At 39.5% G+C, this 23,552-nt stretch overlaps 1 protein-coding gene and 2 long non-coding RNA genes across 3 annotated transcripts; all 3 read left to right on the plus strand.

The window, feature by feature from the left end:
* Window positions 1-23,146, plus strand: LOC111264636 (uncharacterized). Its single transcript, XM_022840703.1, has 12 exons — window positions 1-3,195; window positions 15,761-15,923; window positions 16,914-16,989; window positions 17,355-17,484; window positions 17,750-18,013; window positions 18,895-19,057; window positions 19,312-19,648; window positions 19,970-20,076; window positions 20,176-20,349; window positions 20,529-20,705; window positions 20,897-21,088; window positions 21,191-23,146. Exons 1-12 carry the CDS (start codon window positions 3,113-3,115, stop codon window positions 21,254-21,256), a joined length of 1,932 nt encoding a protein of 643 aa, XP_022696438.1. The 5' UTR covers window positions 1-3,112; the 3' UTR covers window positions 21,257-23,146.
* LOC111264638 (uncharacterized) lies at window positions 3,208-8,094 on the plus strand. Its single transcript, XR_002682956.2, has 2 exons — window positions 3,208-4,010; window positions 7,005-8,094. It is a non-coding gene; the product is annotated as an uncharacterized LOC111264638 (long non-coding RNA).
* LOC111264637 (uncharacterized) lies at window positions 12,364-14,453 on the plus strand. Its single transcript, XR_002682955.2, has 2 exons — window positions 12,364-12,470; window positions 13,612-14,453. It is a non-coding gene; the product is annotated as an uncharacterized LOC111264637 (long non-coding RNA).
* Window positions 23,147-23,552: the final 406 nt, after the last annotated feature.

A 23,552-nucleotide genomic window follows, 5' to 3' on the forward strand; every position in this document is an offset into this window, starting at 1 on the left:
GGTTTTCGAACTGAAAATGTTAAATATTATGAAAGATATATGTGGTCATTCAAGTTCATTTGAAACACTTTGTAAGCAGCCAATGTTCCGAGTTGTGACAATTCGGTGAGTCCTTAACTATATACAACTTTTTCGTTTGATAGCCTACTTATTCCTATCGTTTACAGTATCCACAATTTACAAAGCTGGCCACATATTCCGCAGTTAGTCAGCAATAGTTATGCACTTTATTTCTGTCACTGATCATAACTGTTGAACTAACATTGGCTTTTACTGTTTTTTTTTTCAGCTTGTAAAAATACTAACTCATTTTGTGCTGTGCATAACTGAGCTGATACTGAGAAAGCCTTTTAAACTAAGCAATTTTATGAAATCAAAAGTCGTGGGGCGCACATGGTAAATGACTACTAATGCTACCGCCGCTACTCTCGGGTACTGTAGGGCTTTACAACGACAAGCTCGAATACATAATTCCCAAAGGTTATATATAACCTTCCCCCCTAGGTCGCACTTACTGGTGAAGCTGATCGGTGTACCGGTTGTGCGGTTTGCTTGCCATTATGTTCTACATCAGTCAGAAAGCTTCAAAGGTCGAATCAGAAGCTGAATATAATTGCAGGTCGTCGTCATTTTTGAGATGTGCTAGTGTTAGTTAGGTCTTGTATTACTGATCCTATATCATACCGTAGCTATTTAGGCTCGAAATAGGATAACAGATACGCGAACTTTTAACTGTTTGTACTTTCAGTTGCTGAATAAGAGCATTTCTTCTCGATACACGTTCTATTTTTCGGGCCTGTTTGTCTTCAAATGTCTTCAAAAGCTAAAAGCCACGCTTATGAAGCTAAATTTACTATGAATCTTCGAGTACAATTGATTGCTACGGTATTCCTGAAAATACAAAACGGAAGAACTAAGCCAATTAACTAATGTCATTTTGGTTGGGACTGTTTTTCTTTTTCACTTCAACGGGATAGTTATAGCACACTAATTTGCCGTCTTCAAAAAATGGAACTCCAGATTTCTAGGCTAGTAATGTATGTCTGTGGGGTAGTAATTTACGACTTGATTCCCAAGTTTATTTGTTCTTGTATCTGTCTGCATGTATTTGTCTCCTCCTTTTCTGCAACAAATTCCAGCTAGTAGGCAACACATGCCTTTTCTTCACATATATCGGGCAGCACAATGATACCAAGTAATTGCTTGTAACCAAGCAACATTTTGTCGAGCACAACTTCGATAGTACATGAATATTTACGTAACTGAAATAGCTACATTTCTAAGCAGGTTTTTGTTCCTTCAATGTCAAACGTCAAATCGCCGCACGTCTGATCCACTAAAGACCTCCCAGTGGACCGCCGAACGAATGATGGTGCTGCATAGGCAAGAGACGTCAACACACCCAATGGGGAGGAAAGAAGGCCGTCGCCGGCCAACACCCCAGTGGAATCGAGCGAGTATTGCATAGCCTGACAGCTTTAATAGAAGCTGCAGCCTTAGCTAATGCTACCATTCATTAGTAAAACTAGCCACCGCATTGCATACTGCTGGTGGCTATGCGTGCGCTGGGTACAGTGTGGTAGGACATGGTGAGGTAGCGGTACTTCTTATCAACGCCAGTCCGGTTAGCGAATAGAAGCTGCGCTATGACAGCGGGGTTTTTTGTGCTGTTCTATTGCAATGACGCGCCGTTGCTATTGTCGCCAGATATGCTCACGCTGATCATTGTAGCATATCCGACAGCACCGTAGTAAAAGTAGGCAGGCAAACTTCAACAGACTCAACAGCAAGCCGACGTTGTTACGCGATGTAATATGAACTAATGTAATAATAATTGCGGGTCACGCGGAACAGACACAGGTCGTTATTAGTCGCTATAGTAGTCCAGCTGGTTGCAAACTCGGTAACAACAGTAACATTACCAGTAGCGGGTCGGCAGAAAAGCAGTTGTGTTCTTTCGTTGCGAACTGTACTTTATCGTGTATCGAAATGGTCTACGTTTCTACTTTTTTCGCTGTTATCGCCAAGAGGACGCGCGACAGAAAGGAAGCGCTCACCAGCGGAGACGACACTCACTCGTCTTAATCACTTACCGCTATTCCCTGTCAAGACCCGCTAGCTATCGACCGCATAACAATTAGCAGTGTTGATGCCTCATGACGCGCCACGAGTGGAAAACGTACGTTACCACTATAAAACTACAGCTAACCCACGTCCACGATTCTGTGAACGTGTGCGCGTACAGGGCGCTACTCAAGCCGACTGGCTGAAGAGTTACGCTTTAATCGATCGCTGTGTGCAACGTGTGTGTAATGCGGATAGCGAGTTTACAATCTTCGTTGCGTTGATGGCGTAATCAAACTTGTCTATTATTTCGACGTGCAGTAAGTGGCTATAAGACAAACGGTGCTTCCGTGCTTGTTATTTGTGGTTCTCCTTTTCGTCAATGAACAAATGCAAAGTAGCTGGTGTTGTCTATTATGAGGCCAAGCGAACGAGCCAGCTAACAATGTCCCAGCGGAGATAGATCAGTTCGGCAGCCTGTGACCACGATTTACTAGTCTACTGGCCCTCCTGTGTGGGTGGAGATCGCTGCTAACGCTACCGCTGTCAGAGCCGATTCGCGATCAGAAGTGGGAGCGAAGCACTATTATAAATAACCTAGCGATCGAGGAACGGCGGTGAAGCCAGCCCTTTCGGAATTAAGTTTGATTTTGTTCAATTATAGATCCTTACGCGGTCCGAAAGAGTGTTTTTCAGCTGGACGTGATAAAGAGGCAGTAATACTACTACTTGCAATAGTAGTTGTAATCGCCGTTTTCGGTCAAGGAGAGTGTCGCAGCTGAACGTTTTCTATTCGCTTTGACCTGTGGGCATCAAGCCGGATCTGTTTAGCGATAGAGTCATTGAGATTGAGAGAGAAATCTTTGATCGGATTTGGCTAGCCATCGCCTCCAGCAGACGGACGGGACACTGTAACACCAACAGCAGCAGAAGATATAAGCAATCAACAACTACAGCAAGTGAAAAACAAGCGAACGGACGTAATAGCGTTGGCCACAGCGGCCGGCTAAAGGCATTCAGACAGCGGCAGAAGTCAAAGCACGCCGGGATGTCGAGCGACGTGGGCCCGATGGCTACGGCGGGCTCGAACGAGCCCACGCACACAACAAGAGAGTCGTCGTCCAACAACAGGTAAGCTTCCTTTACCAAATACACACATACACGGATATATGTACACGCACCAAAACTTTGTCTGAATAAAATGAATGATCAAGCCAACCCGAGCCGATAGGCGGATAGATCTATATACGCTGCTACTATTACAGGTGCCGTTGTTGCTACACTGTCACAACAGACAACCCAGTACAAAATGGCTATTACCGATGCTAGCATAGTTCTATGCATCGCTTTAGCATTGGATAGATTACTGAAACGAACACCGGACAAACAACCGAAGGCTGTTTATGTGCATATGTATGCCTGTGCCTGTGAGTCGCTGTTGTTAACGACGGGAGCACATTACGGCGAAAGGATCACACAGTGTTATGGAGGCAACAATCTTTTCGTACATATAGAACGTTTAACGTCAGCCGTATATTCGATTGTCCTGGTGGGAAAGTGCCGCACTCGCCACGAAAATTTGAATAATTGAGCGTGTGAGGCGAATTCTTCGCCGATAGATTTTCCGATGGCACCCGCACAGGACATCGCTGCTGATCAGGCATAGTTTTGATTACTTTTTTTTTTATCTAAGTCAGATACATATGTCGTGTCTGAGCGGACGGTCGTGCTTTAATGCGGACGACGACGACAATGAACACGTGAAAGGATTTCAGAAGTTCACTCTCAAGTAGCAGCCTCTATGAAAATATAGTGTACTAGTCTGGGACACTCCAGTGAGCCATCGGATGCATTATAAGGTTTTGCGAACTATGTTCAAAGCCGACTGCAGCTGAACCGCACCCCCTACTTCATTAACTGTTCGGAGCCGCCGTTGTTCATCTATAGTAAGTCTAAATTATGGGCTTACAGTTACCACTTGGGCTGAATACTCAATTTTGTTTAGTGATTTTGGCGACGCCTTTGATGGTTTTTGGCCAGTAAAGAAACAAACAGTGCTTTATCAATGATTATATCATTTTAGCTGAGCTGCCATCATCTAAACTTCTACCCTAGCGAAAAGAAAGAACGGTTATTTATATTGGTTTGATGATCTGCGTTATGTTAACACAAAAAATTACATTCTATGCGTATAATGCCCCCCTATTACTTACGTGTACCCAAAAATACGATTGCTCTCGAAAACAGTCTGTTGGTAATAATAACAACTAACTTCCACGACAAGTTAGCAGACGAAGTTCCGCTCAGAACTTGGACAGTCAGATAGCGAAGCTTCTGATTAATTTTTAGCGTATGTTATTACATTTGCTAAAAACATTGACATAAGTTGGAGCTAGCATCAATGGCGTTGGAAACATTAACGCAGAACGTGATATATATGTGGGTCGCACGTTGAGTTTTACCTTCTATCGTTGTGCAGTGCATCATAAGTTATCTTCTTTTGTTATGGCACATATTCAAATGTGAACTGAGGAACGATATTTTCTATTTTAAAGTGGTAGTTTATTTCCCGTGGTGCAACAGTAGCAAAAATATTTTCTATTGTAAATGTCCATCGGCATTTGTCCACCGCGAGGTACATGAAAAGAGACTGAGTACTCCCGAATGGTGTTGAAGTCGAAATGATGATCAGCGTGAAGAAGGTGCTTCCGATACGACTTGGTCTATCTGTCTGCCCGTCTGTTATTGTAGCTGCAAAAGGAAGTACCTAATATGGGCGTGTGCGTTCGAATCTTTCGAAAGTAAGAAACGACACGAGTGCCGAATGGCTAAGTTAAGCTTTGATGACCTGGAAAGATATTCGTATGCGTTCTCTGAAAAATGACAGCGAGTACCGGTGAAGATGGCTGCAATTACTAACCTTTTGTTGCCCGTTTCAAATACTACCGTTTCAAACACTGGCGTTACTAAGGGGTAAATATCGTCTGCGTTCGTTCATTTTTATTTCAACAATATGCAAAAATACAGAGCCAGAAACCATTCAATTCTGGGCGTAACCTTGATTATAACCCAACAGAAAACGTACATGACAGGGCTTGATAGTCGAGAACAAGATTTCAACGGATTTTTTCTACAATACAATCTGTAAGAGAGACAACAGAAAGTTAGACTTTGTTCTTTTCCCACATTTTGATGTCGCTTCGACAAACACACATTTATTATCTTCGATGTTGCTTACCCTTGTTTGTTAAGCACACTTACTGCAAATATCGAACTGTCCAGTTAACGGGTGAGAGTTTATTTCAGCTTTGTTAAGAAACTAATATATCTGCAACAAAACACGTCATTCGTAAGGTACCTATTTACGAGAAAGACCATTGGTCGGTGGCAATAAACAGGAAAACGCATATATAGAAGTTAAATCTACAATTATAAGAATACTTTTTGAACAAATTATCTAAGGCCGCACTTTCATGCTTTATTGAAAAAGCATCTATTGAAAAGTCTATTGAAAGACTATGGTAAATTTCGTGGTATCAGCCAATCTAGCTGAAGCCGAACTCTATTTTAGACTATTTTGACCTATTTAACACACGCGAAAAGATTCAATGTTGCTGAATTGAATCCTGAATAACAGCAGCATAAACGAAACAATTAACCAAGAACAACATGCAACAGATACAGAGACACAAAGTTTCTTCGCATCTTAACTTGTGCAGGCTGGCTGGATATTCTTTTAATTCATAGAATCTATACGGACACGATATAGATAAATGTCGTTGAGGCGATGGAACGTGCGTGAGTATTAGGCAACATGTCCAGCGTCCGTTTGGTGCCCCTTTATGGTCACTAGGTCATGTAATCCAGTGATGCTGATGGCGATTGTTGTGGGTCAGTTGCACCGTGAAGCTGTTTATTATTCAAACGAAACATCTACACTTTTTACCTCTTTCTCTTTCATTACTAACAACTGGACTTGTTGGTTTTGCCGCTAACGTAAATATATACTTGATTCATTTTAGAGTACTTGGCGAAATATCGCGCTGTTGATCTGCCCGCGAAACTCTAATAGAGAGGAAGGGTATAGAACTAACGAGCAAGCAACCAAAGCGAAGAATGATTAGGATACTGGGAAGAATGATTTAGCGATGGGTTTTTTTTTGACTTAAACATTTAGTTTTGTTTTGTGGGCGCTTTAGGCTCACATGTATCACAACGAGAGCTTACTAAAGAGATGTATTTTCGCTGAGATAAAATAGCTCCCGCCTTCACTCATTTTTTTTATTCTCATTTCACGCAATAGATGCTAAAGCCGATTAGCTTTGTCTACTAACGCTCAGTGTATAGTAATGAAATGAATATACAGAACTGGCTAGCGTATTATTGAAAGGAATTCCATTTTTACTCTGTGATCCCTTCATTAAAATTCTATTTGCCAGCTTTTGTTTATCTAGTATTTGACGTTCGATCAACAAAGACAGAGTAGAAATGCTGTCTGTTTAATCACGCTTAGTTTGATGGGTACGCTGTTCGCCGTCCCTAATCACTACATCTTGCAATTCATCATAACAAACAAATATCAGTTTTCCGTTCTTACCTTTACGTGCAGTTAAAAATAATCCTTCGGCCATCCAGCAAAGCTGACAGAGCCGAAAAAGTCTCACTTATAGAGCCGAGTTGGTAGTTTAAGACGAAGTCCAAAAGGGCACATTTGACTACTTTACCGTAGGGCGGCGTATCGCAGTTGTGTAATGTTGCGGAAGTTGGACTTTGTCAGCGTCATGTATTTTTTCACCTCTTGTTTTGACTACGGTGAAATCGTCCAACTGCTGTTTACATTCTTCGCGGTGATGCTAACAGTCGCGTTATGCTGATCATTATAATTTGGCTTTTTTTTTCTTTATTTCCTTAATCAGTACTGTTTTTTTCTGTTTGTACAGGTGAGAAATGCATAAGCGACGACTAGACAAGACGAAAATATTAACGTTGTTAATTATTTTAAATGTTCGTTATTATTGCTACGATAAAAATACTGCTGAAATATAAATGAACTACATAAACGGTTTCACCGACGCGAAGCTTCTCGACTTTCCTGCTCTGACATATACTTTCTATTAAATGAATTGTACTTATTTGTATGTATATATATATATATGCACGTTTTAATGCGACATAGTGATAGCTCAAACAGATATATTGCTAAATACTTTCTGTAGGACAAACGTACTAGTCTCAATATAACTATTAGTATAATAGCACGTACATTATTCTCATACTGAGTTAAAAATATACTCTTCGAAAAGACTTGATTTTCTAATATTCTTCACTTACCTATAAATAATGAGACAATTTATATTTAAATAAAGCATACTACCGATGCATTAAGATTGTTTTATCAAATTTATGCAGGTATAGTGTGTGTAGATTGTGTATACCGCGCAAACAGGCAATTCTGTAAAGGTCTGCGATACGGCGATACCGCTAATAAGAAATATATATCGTAAAACGATCCTATTCAAGCACTGTACGTTAGTGTACAAGTAAGAAAACTTCTAAATCATTTACCTGTTGTCAGAGGCTAATGGAGGAATAGAACAATTAAGGCCGTATATGTCGCAGAAACGAAATGGTTATACAAATAAAGTGGTTGATGTGACGATTGCATAATAGTCTGGCAGTTCTATACGTAAATCCGTAAGATTACCACATATTTCTTGATATCATCATCATCTGTTTACCATAGGAAAGGTATGGCAAGAATAATGAGGTAGGTGCTTGCGCCTTCTGTGCACTAAAGTGTGAACTTCCTGTATAAACAACTGTAACGCAAATCTGCTTTTTTCCTTCTATTAAAATACGCTAGTGTCTACTTTGCCCCTCTCAGCACTGTTGATCCACTAATCTACTTGCCTTTATTAATATTTATGTTGTTCCTACCGCAATCTGCATTCAATTAGTTTCAATTGGCCAGCGCTCTCCACGCACGTCAAGTAGAACATGTATAATTCGTGTCTATATAAGGCCGATAAATCATTGTTTATGTCTACGCAGACAAGGCTGCATAATTCGACTTGGAACTGTTCTTACTATATGAGCTATATGCTATATCTGAACCTTCCTTCGCCCTTTAGTGTAAGCAATTCAGTCACGCTATGGGACCACGTCCCTTTCTTTAAATACGTTATATCCATCATTGCTGTAGCACTTGTTGACAAAAGCGCAATAACTGATAACCTCCACCCCCTATTCGCGAAGGTCATTTGATCATTTCTTACTACACTTGTAGCACACCGCAGAAAATATCATGTTGTAGAAAAAAAATACTAGCAGTTATTACATGAAAATTGAAATGATTATTCCTATATCTTGAAATATCATTACTCAACTGCGTATACGCCATTGTTGTCGATGACCGTTTACCGTTTTCCTGGCAACACCGTAACTTCATCTCTGTGGAACCTTTGTGTTTTTGGGAATAAAGATTATAATATCTCTGATACCTCCTGCAGCCTCCCACTGAAATTAAAATAACACCATCAAGGGCATTTTGTAGTGACCAAAATAGACGGTAATCTGATGCTTGAAGATCTGACGCTATATTGCGGATGCAATTGAAGTTCCCATTTAAGTTCTCTTAGTTTCTTGCGGGTAGATAAATATGTGTGGTTCGACACTGTCATAATTTTTTCAGTTCATCTTTTTGTTCACTAGCTTTGGTCGAATTTTTTAAACGGCTCGTTCTAGTTTTATTAGTAATTGCCAGGCGGCAACGACTCATAATGCACGGTTCATGGCACTGCGTATTTTCCCTGGGGTCGGTCTGGGCCTTGCCACAGTTTGTAGAACAATTTTTCTTTGCACAGTTTCGTGTACTAGCTACTTTTCATCAACCAAGATCAACCGTTTTAGAAGTGGCTCGATCTCTTACGCAACCGTAGAATTCGCGTATGGAAATACGGTAGAGTCAATACCGACGCGTCGGTTCTTGTAGCACCCAAACGTCAAGCTCTTTGAAGCCAGTTATTTATCTTCAAATTGTTTAAAACTATCTGGTGATGAGTATTTAGTCCCTTGGCGATATCATTTGCACAGCTTCCACGATAATTTAATCAATGTTTTTCTTAATTCGTCGACGATAAAATTTCCAGCCGTTTCTTTTGACAATCTCTACCACAGACTGCACACGTCTTATTGGCCTGAGCAGTATTTACGCTTTTGTCTCAATATGATTGTAAGATAGAAGATCTCCGCAAAAATTTCACTTATTTCTAATTCACTTCGTTTTCATCCTGAATAAAAGCGTTCCAGCGGTTTAATAAAGCAGCTCCTAAACGATCCCAACGCAACGATTTATGTAACTTGAAAACCATCTAGCTTTAAAAATAATCAGCACTTTTACGATGACTCAATATGTTGAATACGGTGTTGCTTCCTGACCAGTACGTGTGCACAACACGCGATGAGTCAACGATGAAAACAAACTCACCATTGCTAATGTACGATAAAAGAACACACGACAGGTGTTTCGCCATGGTCAAGGGGAGGTGATTCCTCTATTTGTTATGCCGGAATGATAAACAGCCACAAAAATTAATGAAGTCAGCAGCAATAATCATTATTATTGGCATACAAATCAGGAAGAAACATAACAAACATCAATCTCGCGTTTTAAGAATGATGTTATTTTCGATTTCGATATTTTAATGACGATATTCGAAACACTTTCTTTTGTAACCGATATATACTCATAGTCTTTTAAATCGGAAAACTTTTACTCAGATATCATTGCTCGAACTTCTAATAAACGTGTTGTGGCGAGCCATGAAAAGTCGTAAAGTTCGAGTGGTTTGGAGTTCAATGCTGGGCATAGAGCGGTGGAGGTAGCCTGCCGCATTCGGTGAAGGTTCTTTTGCCAGAAACATCGTGAGCCGTTACTTAAAGAATTGCGGAAAGAAAAATTTGAACGCGGAAATTAACTTCGTTCAAGACCCCTGTGCAGTTGAATAACGAGGAGTTTAAAGGTGTAGTTGAAGTTAGTCAACCTATTTCAGGCTTTAAAGTGTTAGCACTCAGGTTTGGTGTATGTAAAAGTGCTTCATTCAAGCACATGTTCACCTCAGTCAAACTAACTTATGAAAAAGTTGGATAAATGGGTACCGCATCGTTTGGGCAAGGATAAAAAAGACTTTAAGACGCTTGCTTTTCTTTGTTTAAACTTCAACACGTTGTCGAATTACCTTTCGAATCTTTGTAGACTCTTCACTTCAAGAACACAGACTTCTTCAAGGTAATTAGGTTACCATTCAAATAGCAGAAGGCTCTAAATAATAATGATGCACATTTTGATCCTGTTTTACACTAAACGCTTTAATAATATGTTAAGCCAAAACATGTTCTTGCAACCAATCCAACTGCTGCGTAGATATACAGTATCTCTGAACATCCTTTAATTAAGGGTCGTCTCGTCGTTAGGGGTTTACTTAGTATAGATATACTCTCGTCAACTGTAGTACTTAGGCTACTTAAATGTCTGCGTTAGGCCAGGGGCACATGTAAGCCACCGATTATGGGCTTAAATTTGCATTCATACCGTTGTCATGGTTTTGTATACGTTTTTACTGTATACCCCGAGTGAACATGCCAATGCTCTTCGCTTGTCCATTACCGATTCGATCATCAAGCTATTAACCTCGGCGAAATATTAGTATTAAAGCCTGATTTTCTTTGTCTAGACGTATAAAGTTATGAGATTAGTATAAATATAACGTCTTTTCACAGTCGATGCCCGTTCACACCTTTGTTCACATACAAGTCTTTACAGCAGATGAACTTGAAATCATGTAGCGGTGCTTTACAACAGAAATATATATATAATTAGAACAAAAAATATATTTAAAGAAAGTTCTTAAAACTAACGCGTAAAAATAACCTTGAAATAGCAAATTCTGATCGGTATTAGGTCACGATTTTCTGATATATTAATCACTAAAACAAGCTGTACTTTAGCGGTACGGCGATGCTACGTATCAGAGTGTCTTATAATAGTGTGTATCGTCTGACGTCTTGTTTTGGAATAACAGCTACATGGCGTAGCGGTGTGGCGATAAGAGAAACTTGTTCCTGCAATATTTCATAAAAAAAAATAGAGCTTTTTCAAGCAAAAACAGCAGCTAATATCTTTCGTTTTATATTCGTTTTTGTAGTATACTTATCTTTCAAAGAATAATCCGTGTTGCGTAATGCCGAGAGTTGCAATGCTTTGTCAGCCCACATTGGTACGGTGAGAGACAAAAGTCGTGAAGGAAAAGATTTCACGAAGCATTTGCTGGCATTGAAATATTATCACGGGGCAACAACAGTCCGCTCTAGCGCTAATAACCTATGCAAATTTAAGGTAAGGCGCCTCACGAAGGCGGAATAAAGGACAATAGTCTTCTGCCAAGTCAAGTAGTTTGCTGGTCGACCGGCTGGTCGTCTCAGAGCTAACACCCCGCTCAATTGTTCCGAAGCTTTTCGAGGTAAAGACTATTGCCAAACGGACCTCTTCACAATAACGTACGTATGTGTCCTCGTGGTTTCTATTACTGACGTTTTTGTTCTTCACTGGAATCAGACAATAGCAGAAGCATTACCTCGGAGTCGAATTTCAACACATTGGAAATCATAGAACTGTGCCTGAATTGTTATTCAAGCCGTGCGATTTAAGGCTAGTATAGTAGCTCTGCAATCCGACTACTGCTGTATTAAGCCTCTAGTTACCTGAGAGGTTCCTGAAAGAAACTGCATTTAACATTGATGAGACATGCGCGTATTTTTTTTACCAACATGTACCCTTAGGCAAGTGTGGCAGAAGAAAACAAACGAATAGTCGGCCAAAATACACTAGTAATACACTTTTAAGCTACTTATCTATCCACGTAAATCTTAGATACATCCTGTAATGATCTGATATTGACATATGGATAACTGTGCCCTATGGTGTCGAAAGATTAGAACCGCGTATTTTATGGTTTTGCCATAATAACGCTCTTTTCCTCATAATGCATGCGGTGACGACTTAAACTAAATGAGCACAGTATCTCTAATAATAAACAACGTAAAGTCAGATTCGAAATTGGGAATAAGAACTAATTGTCGAGACGAGACGGAGTTTCTCGTAAAAGAAGGCAATAGCGAACGTTCAAGTGCACGTTACAAGTGTAGTTGATTCGTTTGTTAAATCAAAACGTACATGGGAAAATATCGTGCACGTGTTTAGAGAATGAGAAACTTTGATAGCATGCACGTCTGTTTACATTGATGCGAGCAGGCAAAAAGGTTGTGAATAAGGCGGGCATTATTGCTGTTTGATTGTGTTTGGCGATTCATTAGCTTACTATTGAAGTTAAGTATCTAGGAATATATCGGTAAGTGTAACATTCTTTTTTTGTCGCGTTCTTGACCTACTGTGGCAACCGAATATACTAGTCTCAGTGGGATAAGCATGTTCTTATTTTGGTGACTGTTTTTGTTTGAGGCTAAACAGAAGGGCCTAAGAATAGTTTCTTAAAAATGAAAAATTTTCCCTTGAAGGGCTCTGCATTTTTATTAAAGAAGATAGTTTTGTGCGCATGCGAATCCTTCGAAATTCCTAAGGATTATACTGTCGTGGTGAAACGTTGTACATATACGACCATGTATTATTACACGTTAGATGTGATTCACGAATAAATGTGTCGGCTGCTGGCGATAGTCGGGTTGATTTACTGAGACGACGAGGACGTTTGCCCCATTTCATCATACATGATACACAATATCTGGCAGGTTTCTATGTTTTTATTTATGGATTTATGTTTTTATTTATGTTCTATGGATTTAATTAAGTGTTTTATAATATTAAGCAATAACAATCTATAACTTGTCGTTGTCGTAGAGCTTATCTAAAAATCATATTTAAAATAATGGTGCTTTTACTCCGTAGATGAATTCGAAGGTCGAAACGTTGTGCCAGCTAGATGTACTGACAATACATCTGTATGGTTGGTTCAGCCACTTAACCTGCCATAGAGTAGCTTTAGTAATAATTAATCCATTACCCTTAGTACATGTCTTGTCCAGACCTACTCCTTAATGGCTCGAGTTTATGTTCACCCCATTTGATTGTTGTCATTGCAGTCGATTCGTTTCCATTAAGAAAGCGGCACATGGCTATCTCGTTGGACCAATCGTGCCAGGATGCTTTGTTGTATGAGTATATTAGTCGACGAACAAGCAAGCAAGCCGACGGGCTAGATCGAAAGCATCACACATTTCATATTGGTTACTGGTTGCCATGCTTCCATCTGTGTGCCGATCGTTCGCAGACCGATTGAGTACAGCTTGTCCATCGGAAATGAGCGACTTAATGGTAGCAGAGACTACGCTTACTGCTCGAAGTCTGTCAATGCGCGAAATAGTTCCTACAGGGGTTGTTAACTCCTGCTTAACCTTTGTAGATGAGCCTCGACGCTCCTACGCGTGTGACAGTCCACGCCAAACCATAACAAAGTGACGTTGTTTAAATTGCAGCGCTTTGGAAAGATACGATTTTCTCCAAACCGGGTAGCAGCTCTTCGCGTTGCGGTTGGGTTTTTCCCACGGGTTTAGTAGTATTCTGCTGTATGAAGTCCCCGGATGATGAAAAAGAAGTAAACATCTACCAAGTAATACACGGTTTTTGACCTATGCTGACACGGATGACGAAACAACTTCAATTGGATGGAGACTTTGCTGAAACAAAGGCTATGTCCATTTGACCAGATCATTGACATAAGCATAGCGAAGCATGTGACCGTATACGATTGAATAAACACTGCACAAAAGAGTATCGTAGCTCAAACTCATTTGAATCCTCAAACCGATCTGTTGAAAGGGTACACATTATTTTAGGCTATGCACTAATACAGTTAAAATTGTCCATAGGCTAGAAATAAATTTAAACTATATTAGGATTGATTGTACCTATAATTGGTATAATATACTAGTACATATCATCCTTTAACCTTTAAAGCTATAACGTGAAAATCTCAAAAAAGCTGCATTTAGTATCTACCTTCTCTAAGTATAGTTCTTGTCAGTTTTATAACGTGAAAATGCGTTTAGGAAGAAGACGTTTTCCTCAGCTGAGAAGACAGCTTCCGAAACATCATAGTACGATAAGCATTAGACGTATTATTAGGCAGCCTTATACCGTTGCGGGCTTTGAAGAGTCAGAGCTTCTTATATCGGTCGCTTTATCCAAATATCTGTTCCCCTTGATAGGACAATCGTTGTGTGGTCACAGCGAGTGAATTCCTGTTTGCTTGCGTAGCTGCTAGTATGTGCCGGACTGCCGCGTTAAATAATAATAATAAATAAAATGATCGGCTTCATTTTATTGCAATCTTTCTTACTTTTCATTCATTGCAAAAGCCCTAGAGATGTGATGGCGGACCATCGTCATTGATGCTTCCGTGTCCCCTAAAATGGCACTTTTATCCGATGAACGTTATACCATCATGAACGATAATGTGTAGTGGTCTTTTAAAAGATTAACGGCTAGCTGCAATGAAAATTAGAGTAATTGTAAGGGCAAGAGCCCTGTTTTGCCGGAAGGCTTGGGTGTGGCTGACGTTTCCATAGACAGTTAGATTGCGATTTTTAGCGAGCTACCTAATTGTTTTACATCGAGTTTCGACCTGTCTTCAGTCGAATAAAATTCTCTTGCCTAAAGTTTACTCGTATTCTGTTTCGTCTTATTCAGCTGTAGTTCTGACATAAAGGTCCTATACAATGTAATAGCATCGAAACGAAATCTCCATGCTAGTAACAACTCTGTTGACAATTAGGCTCATTCTAACAGGCCATCATGATAACCCAACTATTAAAATCTAAACACTCTGTTTAGTGAGAAATAGGTGTGATTTATTTCCGACTATAGGCGTTTTAGACTAGATGTTGGTAAGCAAACTTACTTTAAAACTACAAAATATAGGATCCTTACGAAAAAGCTGTCCTAATAGATGTTTTGCTAGATAATATGCAAGAAAAATTATACTTTTGGTAATAATGATGAAATCATAAAATTCTCCTTGTAAGAGTAACATACCGTTTGCTAATAGGACCGATCAAAAGCCAGTGAAGTTCGAACGCTACTCAACTTCACACTAACGTCAAGCTGCAGATGCAGCAATTTTTATGCATCTCGACTTCAAAAAGAGGGCAATTTTTTAATTATATAAACCTGCTTTCGATCCAAACTGTCGCATTATAACCTCTTGTAATTTGTAAAAATCTCGTTTCCCATACATCGTCGGTATCTGTAACCACTTCCTACACAACTTGTTTTTTAACCGCATACGAATCCGTCACCGTTGAGCCTGTCATTAGCTGCTTATGTAGTTGAAGTTGTCCGGCCGGTAATGGTAGTATTTTGGTAGACTTTATATTTTTAGCCCATAAGAACAAATGGAGATCTCAAACGGATTACGGTGCAGACGTCCGCAGTGGGCTTAGGTCTTGTAACAGTGAAGGCTACCGCCATGGGACTTGGTCGTCGGAGATCATGGACGAGCTGCGGCTCAACTTGCATATGTACTGAAAGACACAATTAGTGATAATTTATGTGAATTGATTGACACCTTTTTAAAAACCGTTGTATTTATTACTCCGTCACCTCATGCGCTTACTTTCCTTTCAGGCGAGACCCCTCGTACGTAGGAATCAGTTGCACAAATTATGGCTATGCAGACTACTCACGTCTAAGTCGAAACTTTACTCCCGTCAGCCGAGTAGCTTTGGATCCTCCACCTGAAGGAGCGCCGTTTGCAACTGCCCTTACGAATAACGCCTTCCACAACCTTGTATGTACTTGATATTATCGCCCATATATACATGAATGTTTTCCTATATAGAAGTACATTTGCATACTTCTGATGACATTCCGAACATATGTGGGTGAAATATTTAGTTTAGGTATATTTCAGCGGGATTCTGACTTGAAAGTCAGTCGATAACAAATTTTTGTTACACCATTACGCCTATTTCCCTAATCACATTAAATAATTTAAAAATTCAAAAACTTCCTCTACAAGAAACTCTGTTAGTTACCACGTTATTTTTCGAAATATATTGTTTGGAAGAGTTTGCATAAAAAATTTGCGAAAAGCTTAACACATGTACTTCCAACATCTGCTGTAAAGATGCTGTCATCAATGCAACGGAAATCTACTAGAATCGAATTCTTGTTGTAACCATATCCAAATTACCTTGATTCATCAAAAATGAAGCCTCTTCACAAACAGCTAACGTGCTACGTAAGCCAGTACAAAAGATCCAAGTCTATTTTTTAAAATCATAGTGAATCATGTTTATACAATATATATCTTCTACGAAAACACTATTAAGTCTGCATGCTCCGTTACGCCGTCCCATGATAGAATATGAGCATCGATGATCGTCTGTTGCCATAACTAGTCTACTGATATTATGCTGAGAGTGATACTATTGCATGGTTAGCTGCTCGGTCTAGACAGAAGTTATAATTTTTTAGCAACTTCATCCGCATATATCACACGACTATTACACTAATATATATATCTAAATAGTGAAACGTGAAATCTGTCTGAAAGCATCTGGAAACGTAAACGTTTGCAAAAGTGTTGATAGTTTTCGCTATGATTCTGTATGTATAGTACAAGTAGAAAAAAACAATTACTTTCTAACACCGGTGAACTAGTTTTTATCCATCGCATTTATATAGTGTAGCTCTGGCGGTACTGCCGCATTTTAAATAAATTTATGACCTCAATAATTGAATATTTGATTGGCTTTTTATTTTAATCCGATTGCAGAGTGCGGTTTGTTCACCTGTGAACGAGATTCGAATTGAGACTGCGTTCGAGGTAGCAGCTCCTCAACAAAACGGAGGTAACTCGATAAAACGGTTTTCCCAAACATTGGCTCCAATCAGTGCATGAAAAACTAACCCAAATGAACTTTGCGGGTATTTGCGGATGCTGAAACCGATTATGGCAAAGCGAGAAATATATTCGTAGAAGAAAGATATTTTGTAGTTGAGCGGCTTCATTTCGCAAATGCCAGCCCTTGTCTCATATTTTCAAGCAAAATCTGTGACACGTGATCGAAAATTAAACAACCGTTATGCTGCAAACGGAGATAATCAAATACGCACATTTGCTAAATGGCCATCTTTTATATACCCAAGTTATCATCCTGGTGTTTCTAGTCAAACATACAATATACGTCATATTTCTTTCATCTTTTGTTTCCAGGTAAAAACGAAAGACCATCGATAATAGCTCAGCGTATACAGTCATTATATGGTGAAAAGACCAAAGAGGAGTTTAAGAAACGTTCGAAGAGCGCAGGGCCTTTTCAAAGAAGTCCCTACGAAATACCCAGGTACAGTATATAATGATCAGTACTACAAACAACACACACGTTTTATGCATTTTTATTGAATACTAGTTAGAATATTTAAACGAATTATTTATTCGACGAATCCAACAGTCTGATTAAATAACAACTTGATTCCTAATTGCATTTTAGCTAGGGCTATCGGTTTTAAGGAACAATGGTTTTGCTAATATATTCTCTTGACTGATCACTGGCTTTGCCTAGATTCCATGTCGATTTCTTTAACGAAAAGGTACTTTGTCAATTACAGTTATAAGGCTGGTGTTCTAGACTCAGGCAGCAAATTTGATATAGAGAAAGAAGAACTACGGCCGTCCAATTTTCCAAAAAGCGTCAAGGAAAAAACAGCATTTGTAGAGAAGCTGATTAAGAAGGATGTTAAGGAAGGAGTGAAGCCGCTTGAAGAGCTCAAAAAGCCGCCAAGGTTCGAGATCCCGTCAAGGCAAAAATCCGAAGAATATTACAGACAGCAGCGCGAGATTGAAAAACAAAAAGCCCTGCTTTTCAGTCAAAGGTAATTTAAAGCCGTGTTACTCTCGAACCATATCTGCTAGCATACAGAAGACTGCAATGAACTGGCTGCAGGTTACGTCTGTAAGGTAGACTTCTATCACTATCGTGGATTTTCCTACAAACATCTTTCAAAACAATTCAATAGCATTTTTTTATTTTACTAAGATATGTAATATCACGAAATTAAAGTAATAATTTTTGCCTTTACTTAAAAACTTATAGATATGATATCTGAAAGAAGTCTGCGATTAAAATCCACATGAGTTTTCAGGAATCGATTTTTTAAATATTTAAAACATAAAATGTTTCCATCCTTAAAGCTACAGTCAAGTCCTAATAGGTACTTTTTGCACAAGATAGGATTTTTTGTTACGAGTCTTAGATTGGAAGTTTTTTTATTGAAGGATTAAGAAGAGTATCCTGTTCCTTTATGCATCATTCCAATGCGTCCTTGATCAAGGGGTACTACAGCTGCCGAAAAAAGGCTCTTTCGTTGTTAGGCTCTACCTTAATGTCCGGTATCACCGTTAGGCATTGAGCCGGTTTGTTAAGCTCGCCAGCCTTGCCGCAAATAATCTTCTTTTTGCCGGCTGAAGTTTATTCGTAAGGCTGTAATCTTTATTTCAGTACTTTTTGGACATGCACTTATCGGAACATAATATATATGTTCCGATGTTTAATATATAAACATTTTGACAAGTCCGCAACTGTTTATGTAAGTTAAAGATCTAATGATAATTTTTTAGTGCTGCAAAGAGGTCCGACGTATTGTTTTCAAAAATAGTTTTTTTTTTGTAATGTAACGTCTGTTCCTCAGAATGCTTTAACTGTTCATCGTATGCGAGTATTACAATAGCACATATTGTAAACATATCTTTACAGGTTAAAGGAAGCTGAAGAACGCCGCAAGGCTCAGGAAGCCGTCGAAGCAGAACAGCGAAGGGTCGCTGAAGAACGGAGGGTGGCTGAAGAGCAACTTCAGGCAGAGTCAGAGAAACAGAAGCATTCAAGGAGCACAGTTGAAACGATACCTCAATACAGCAAGGTAACCGTGACGTAATAATCATAACAACCACCAAAAACGGTTGCTTGAACAGCGACAGTCTTGATATTAATTAAGTATGAACTGATTGATAACTAAATTAAGACTATGTAGTGAATGTATTTATTACCAGATTATAGAGACGCGTCACTTGTTAAAGACAACCTTTAAACGTTACGGTATCGTGATCGGGTTGCTCACTGAAGATATTTGATGTCTACCGGTGGCCAACCATGGCTACTTCTTTTCGGTAACAGGTTGAGCGCGAACAGGTCCAAGTGGTAGAGCTTATAAACACAAGTTTGGGAAGTAGCGATTCCCTAATCGAAGGCGACGGGGACGCTGATACGGTGGCAACCGACGGAAGCAGTGCTCACACCAGTCGTAGTGCCAATATAAGTGAAGATCAAGGCGTAGATGAGATCGACCTTGAACAACTACAACGAGAGGTTACGATCAGAACGGAGGAAATCACAGAAACCCGGGTCGAGGAACTGGAAGATGGAAGTTTTATCAGCGGTTCGACGATTACGAAGACAACCACAGTGGTGAACAGTTCGGGCTGTCAATCCGCCGGGGTCGAAGAGGTATTTGGTGAGTAATTAAATATCGCCTTTGCATTTGTTCAGCATTAAACGAATTATCAGTTAGTATGTCATTTATTACCATTAAATATACTTGGCAATCTTCTGTTTCTACGTATAGTTCTAATCGGCATCGTAGATTTCATCCAGTAAAATTTATTCACCTTTGTTAGATACCAGCAGATGAGACCATTAACGACAACAAAAACAGCATTTGTGATCTAACTGTAATAAGTGGCTTTATATTTTAAGTCGCTGGAAGTCAGACAATAACGTAGTTAACAATTCTGTTTCGTGACGTGCGTCGGGTTGCAAATTCACTACGATACAGGTGAGGATACCACGGGCGAGCTAAGCTCTCTGAATAAGGACAGTTATATCTACGCAAAGGAGAAGGAGAAGAACGTCACAAGAGAGATTGGCGAACAGGGCAAGCAGGTGAGTGTCAATAGAATGAAGGACGCCTGTTTACTTCTGCAAGGATATTATCGGAGATTGCTGATCGTTGGGTTCAAGGAGTGACTTGCTTTATTGCAGGCAAGTCCGCATCCTGATACTTGGGAAGGATCATCGGGAATAACAGAAATTGAAGGAAGTGACGAAGCAATGGCGGGGAGAGAGTTTCTCACAAAACTTGACGATGCTGAAGATCGTATCCGCAAGAGGGTGCAAATTACAGAGGAATATCTAAAGGAGACTCACTCAGAAGAAGTTCGTTTCTATTTGTCAAATTTATTAGTGAACAATTGTTTCCTTGTAGGTTAAACTAGTAAGTTGGAATAGTGTTAGTTTGAGAACACCAGGCTTGTTCATATATCTGATGAACAGAATCTAGTTCGCAGCTTTCTGCTAGCGCAACATACTTATTGCGACAATCTCTGCTATTTCAGGTCCATGGTCGTCTACGGGCTGCGATTGGCAAAGGCAATCTGTTGATCGCACAAAAATGCAAACAATTCCGTGGTCTATGTGAGAAAAACTTAGGGGAGCCGGTTGAAGGCGAGTTTCCTACTACTCGAGGTGATCTCGAAGGATTTTGGGATATGATCCTTATTCAAATTGATCAGGTAACTGCCTATTATAGAAATGTTCTTGGATCTGAATTGATTTCCAGCATGACAGATACCACTAGTACGTAAAATGTTTTAGTGGCTAAAGTTCAAAATGATGGTGCGCAAAACAGAATGGAGTATACCTGGGTAGCCACAAAGGTTTCGCACATATTTACTAGCTTATAAAAATCGTTTCTCTACTTTAGGTGTTGGGTACGTTCACTGAAATCGAAGCTATGCGCGCCAATGGCTGGAAGGAAGTTCCTAGGGAAAGTTCTCATGCCAAAAGTACGATTTCGGACTCGCCTGTCAAAAAGAAACTTCCTAATCCGCTCAGACCCCGAAACGGGTCAGCTAGTGCAGACAAACAACGCGAGGAGGCAAGGAAGAGACTAATGGTAGGTCTAATATAAGAAAAATTGATCTTTCTATACGCCGTTACCCGCTTAGTATTCCGAATTAGACCTCCGTCATATGACTTGATGTTTTTGTTCTTTTAGGAGGCGAAACGTGCCGCCAAAGAGCGTGCCGACCAGCCAGGCGGCGACACAGACGTAATTTTGTGAAGGCACCCTAAGGATCCGTTGGCGTTTATCACTAAAAAGACGTGACGATGAAATTAATAACCACTATAAGTAAAATTAAGTTTTGTCAGTTTTACTCACGATTGATTCAATTTATGCTACTGCTTGCAGCAAGCAGTTCACGCCAGCTTTAGCCTGAGCCGGCCAGGAAGCTTACTTCAGGACTAGTACAAACGACAATGCTTCAGATCATTGTCGTTATGTATCACGACCAGCAACCATTACGACGAAGAGTTATCATCAAATTTTGTGAAAAATGAAAACTGTTAGGACCCTACGCCATGTGTGGAGATATTCGACGATTTAGGAAGTATCTGCAACAACGTTACAACTATTGCAACTCGTTGATGTATATTTGCGCGTATGTCGTTTTTATTTTAGATATACGCAAATTATAGTTTATAATCGTATTAATATTATTATATTAGCAGTAATATAGTAAACAGTAGTTTAAATGTTCTAACTCGGTTACCAGGGGGTGAAGGTGTTGATAAAAAAAACATGAAACAAATTCAGGGAGAAGCTGTGACGGTGATGAGAAGCTGGTGACCAAAATGAAGAAGAATCTGGCACAAAAAAAAAATAACGAGAACGGCGACAACAACATAAAACTAAAAAAGAAAACTATTAGGTATGTAGTGGTGTGAGCCATAATACAAGGCAAGAACACTTCGAACTGTCCATTCCAGTACGCTTTGTTCGTCGTCTATCAAACATTTGTGTTTATTTATGTACAGGTTGTATAATTAAACGTAATTTTATGTCGAAAAGTTGCATTTCTCTTGCGAAGTCAAATTGGATCTATTTGCTTTATTCGAAAATTGCATAATAATGTATTATTTGCGATGTATGTATTTCACTCATCTTGCTCGGGCACTGTATAACACGTTCCCAGGTAACAATGCGGTCCACTGTCTGATTCCACGAATTTTATTCTGTCCATTATCATTGGCTGGCTAAGTTTCAGATTGATTCTGTAGAATCGTGGAGGGTTTGTTTCGATGCGGTTCTCAATAATTTTTTTTTGTGCGATGTCATTTCTTTTCTAACGTTTTGTTGAAACTGAGCACTTCGGCATGAGCACGTACCTGTTGAATATTATTCTACACGTTGCAATGAGTTTCTGGTCGCCTAACTGTTGTCTTATACGAAAGGAGTGTGGTTCTTATACCATCAATTTTCTAGCTTTCCTTTGCAAAGGTATTAGTGCGCATGAATCGACAGACAGATGCGATAGATATGTGGGTTGTATAGCGGCGATAAGAAACTGTTTTAAGCTTCGTGTATAGTATTTGGCTTTCTATCTACCAATGTAGTACGGCCAAGCGAGAGGATTCGGCAAATTTAACATTACCATAACTATTATTCGAAATTACATGCAAGTCGTGGTCACTGACAGCCGAACAAACATCGACTTATAAACGAACGCGCCATAAAACAGAACGAGTAGATAATGGCCAGTGTTTGTAGAATCTATTATTTATCAATAAAAACACTGAAATGATACTAAATAGTTATATAATATATATATATATATATATATATATATATAATATAAATGAAATGGCCAGAGGTGGTCACGAGTGATTTGTTGAGTAGTGTGCAGAGTACGCTAAACTATATATATATATATATATATATATATATAAATATAACATTTTAAGGTATAAAAAAATTAGTATCTTACCCAAGAACACTAGTAATTGGATATGGATAATGATTGTAATACGGGAAGGACTAAAGAAGACACCTGTGCGTGTTCTACGTTGGAAAAATACCAGTCCCAGTGTGAACCAATTCCATATACATTTTTATATTCAATAATGAATCTATATATACAAATCAATAAAGATATGCGCTCTATCATGCTAACTCCGACTCCTCTCTTAACATTTTTGGCTTATGTTATGAATTTATTATAATATCTCAGCGCTCGATCGTCTCTAGTGGAAGTTGCAGCTATGAGAAGGGGTCTGCAGTATTGTCAGGGGCCTTTTGAAGTGCGTGAATCCTGACGAATGAAAGGTTCTCCCAAGGGCTATCGGTAACAACAGCCTGAGAGCGCTTGAACAGCAAGTCCATCCAGCTAAACTGGGCTTTTAGAACCGAAGGTTGAGCAGCCGGATCAACTTAGAAAAACAAATTGCTGTCAATCGAAGTCATCGTTAGCTGGCCACCGATGAGGAAGACAGCACCACGCCGAACAGATGAACCGTGGCCAACAGGTTTTACATGCCCCGACGATCGAGGATTGCTTGGTTGTGATAGCATTGATGGC

The sequence above is a fragment of the Varroa jacobsoni genome, unplaced genomic scaffold (assembly GCF_002532875.2).
Source record: "Varroa jacobsoni isolate VJ856 unplaced genomic scaffold, vjacob_1.0 scaffold_881, whole genome shotgun sequence".
NCBI lineage: Eukaryota > Metazoa > Arthropoda > Arachnida > Mesostigmata > Varroidae > Varroa > Varroa jacobsoni.

Coding starts and splice junctions, on each gene's coding strand:
- LOC111264636 (XM_022840703.1), top strand. CDS start 3,113: ATGTCGAGCGACGTGGGCCCGATGGCTACGGCGGGCTCGAACGAGCCC. Junction 3,196..15,760: donor GAGTCGTCGTCCAACAACAG/GTAAGCTTCCTT, acceptor CTTTCCTTTCAG/GCGAGACCCCTCGTACGTAG. Junction 18,014..18,894: donor GCCCTGCTTTTCAGTCAAAG/GTAATTTAAAGC, acceptor ATATCTTTACAG/GTTAAAGGAAGCTGAAGAAC.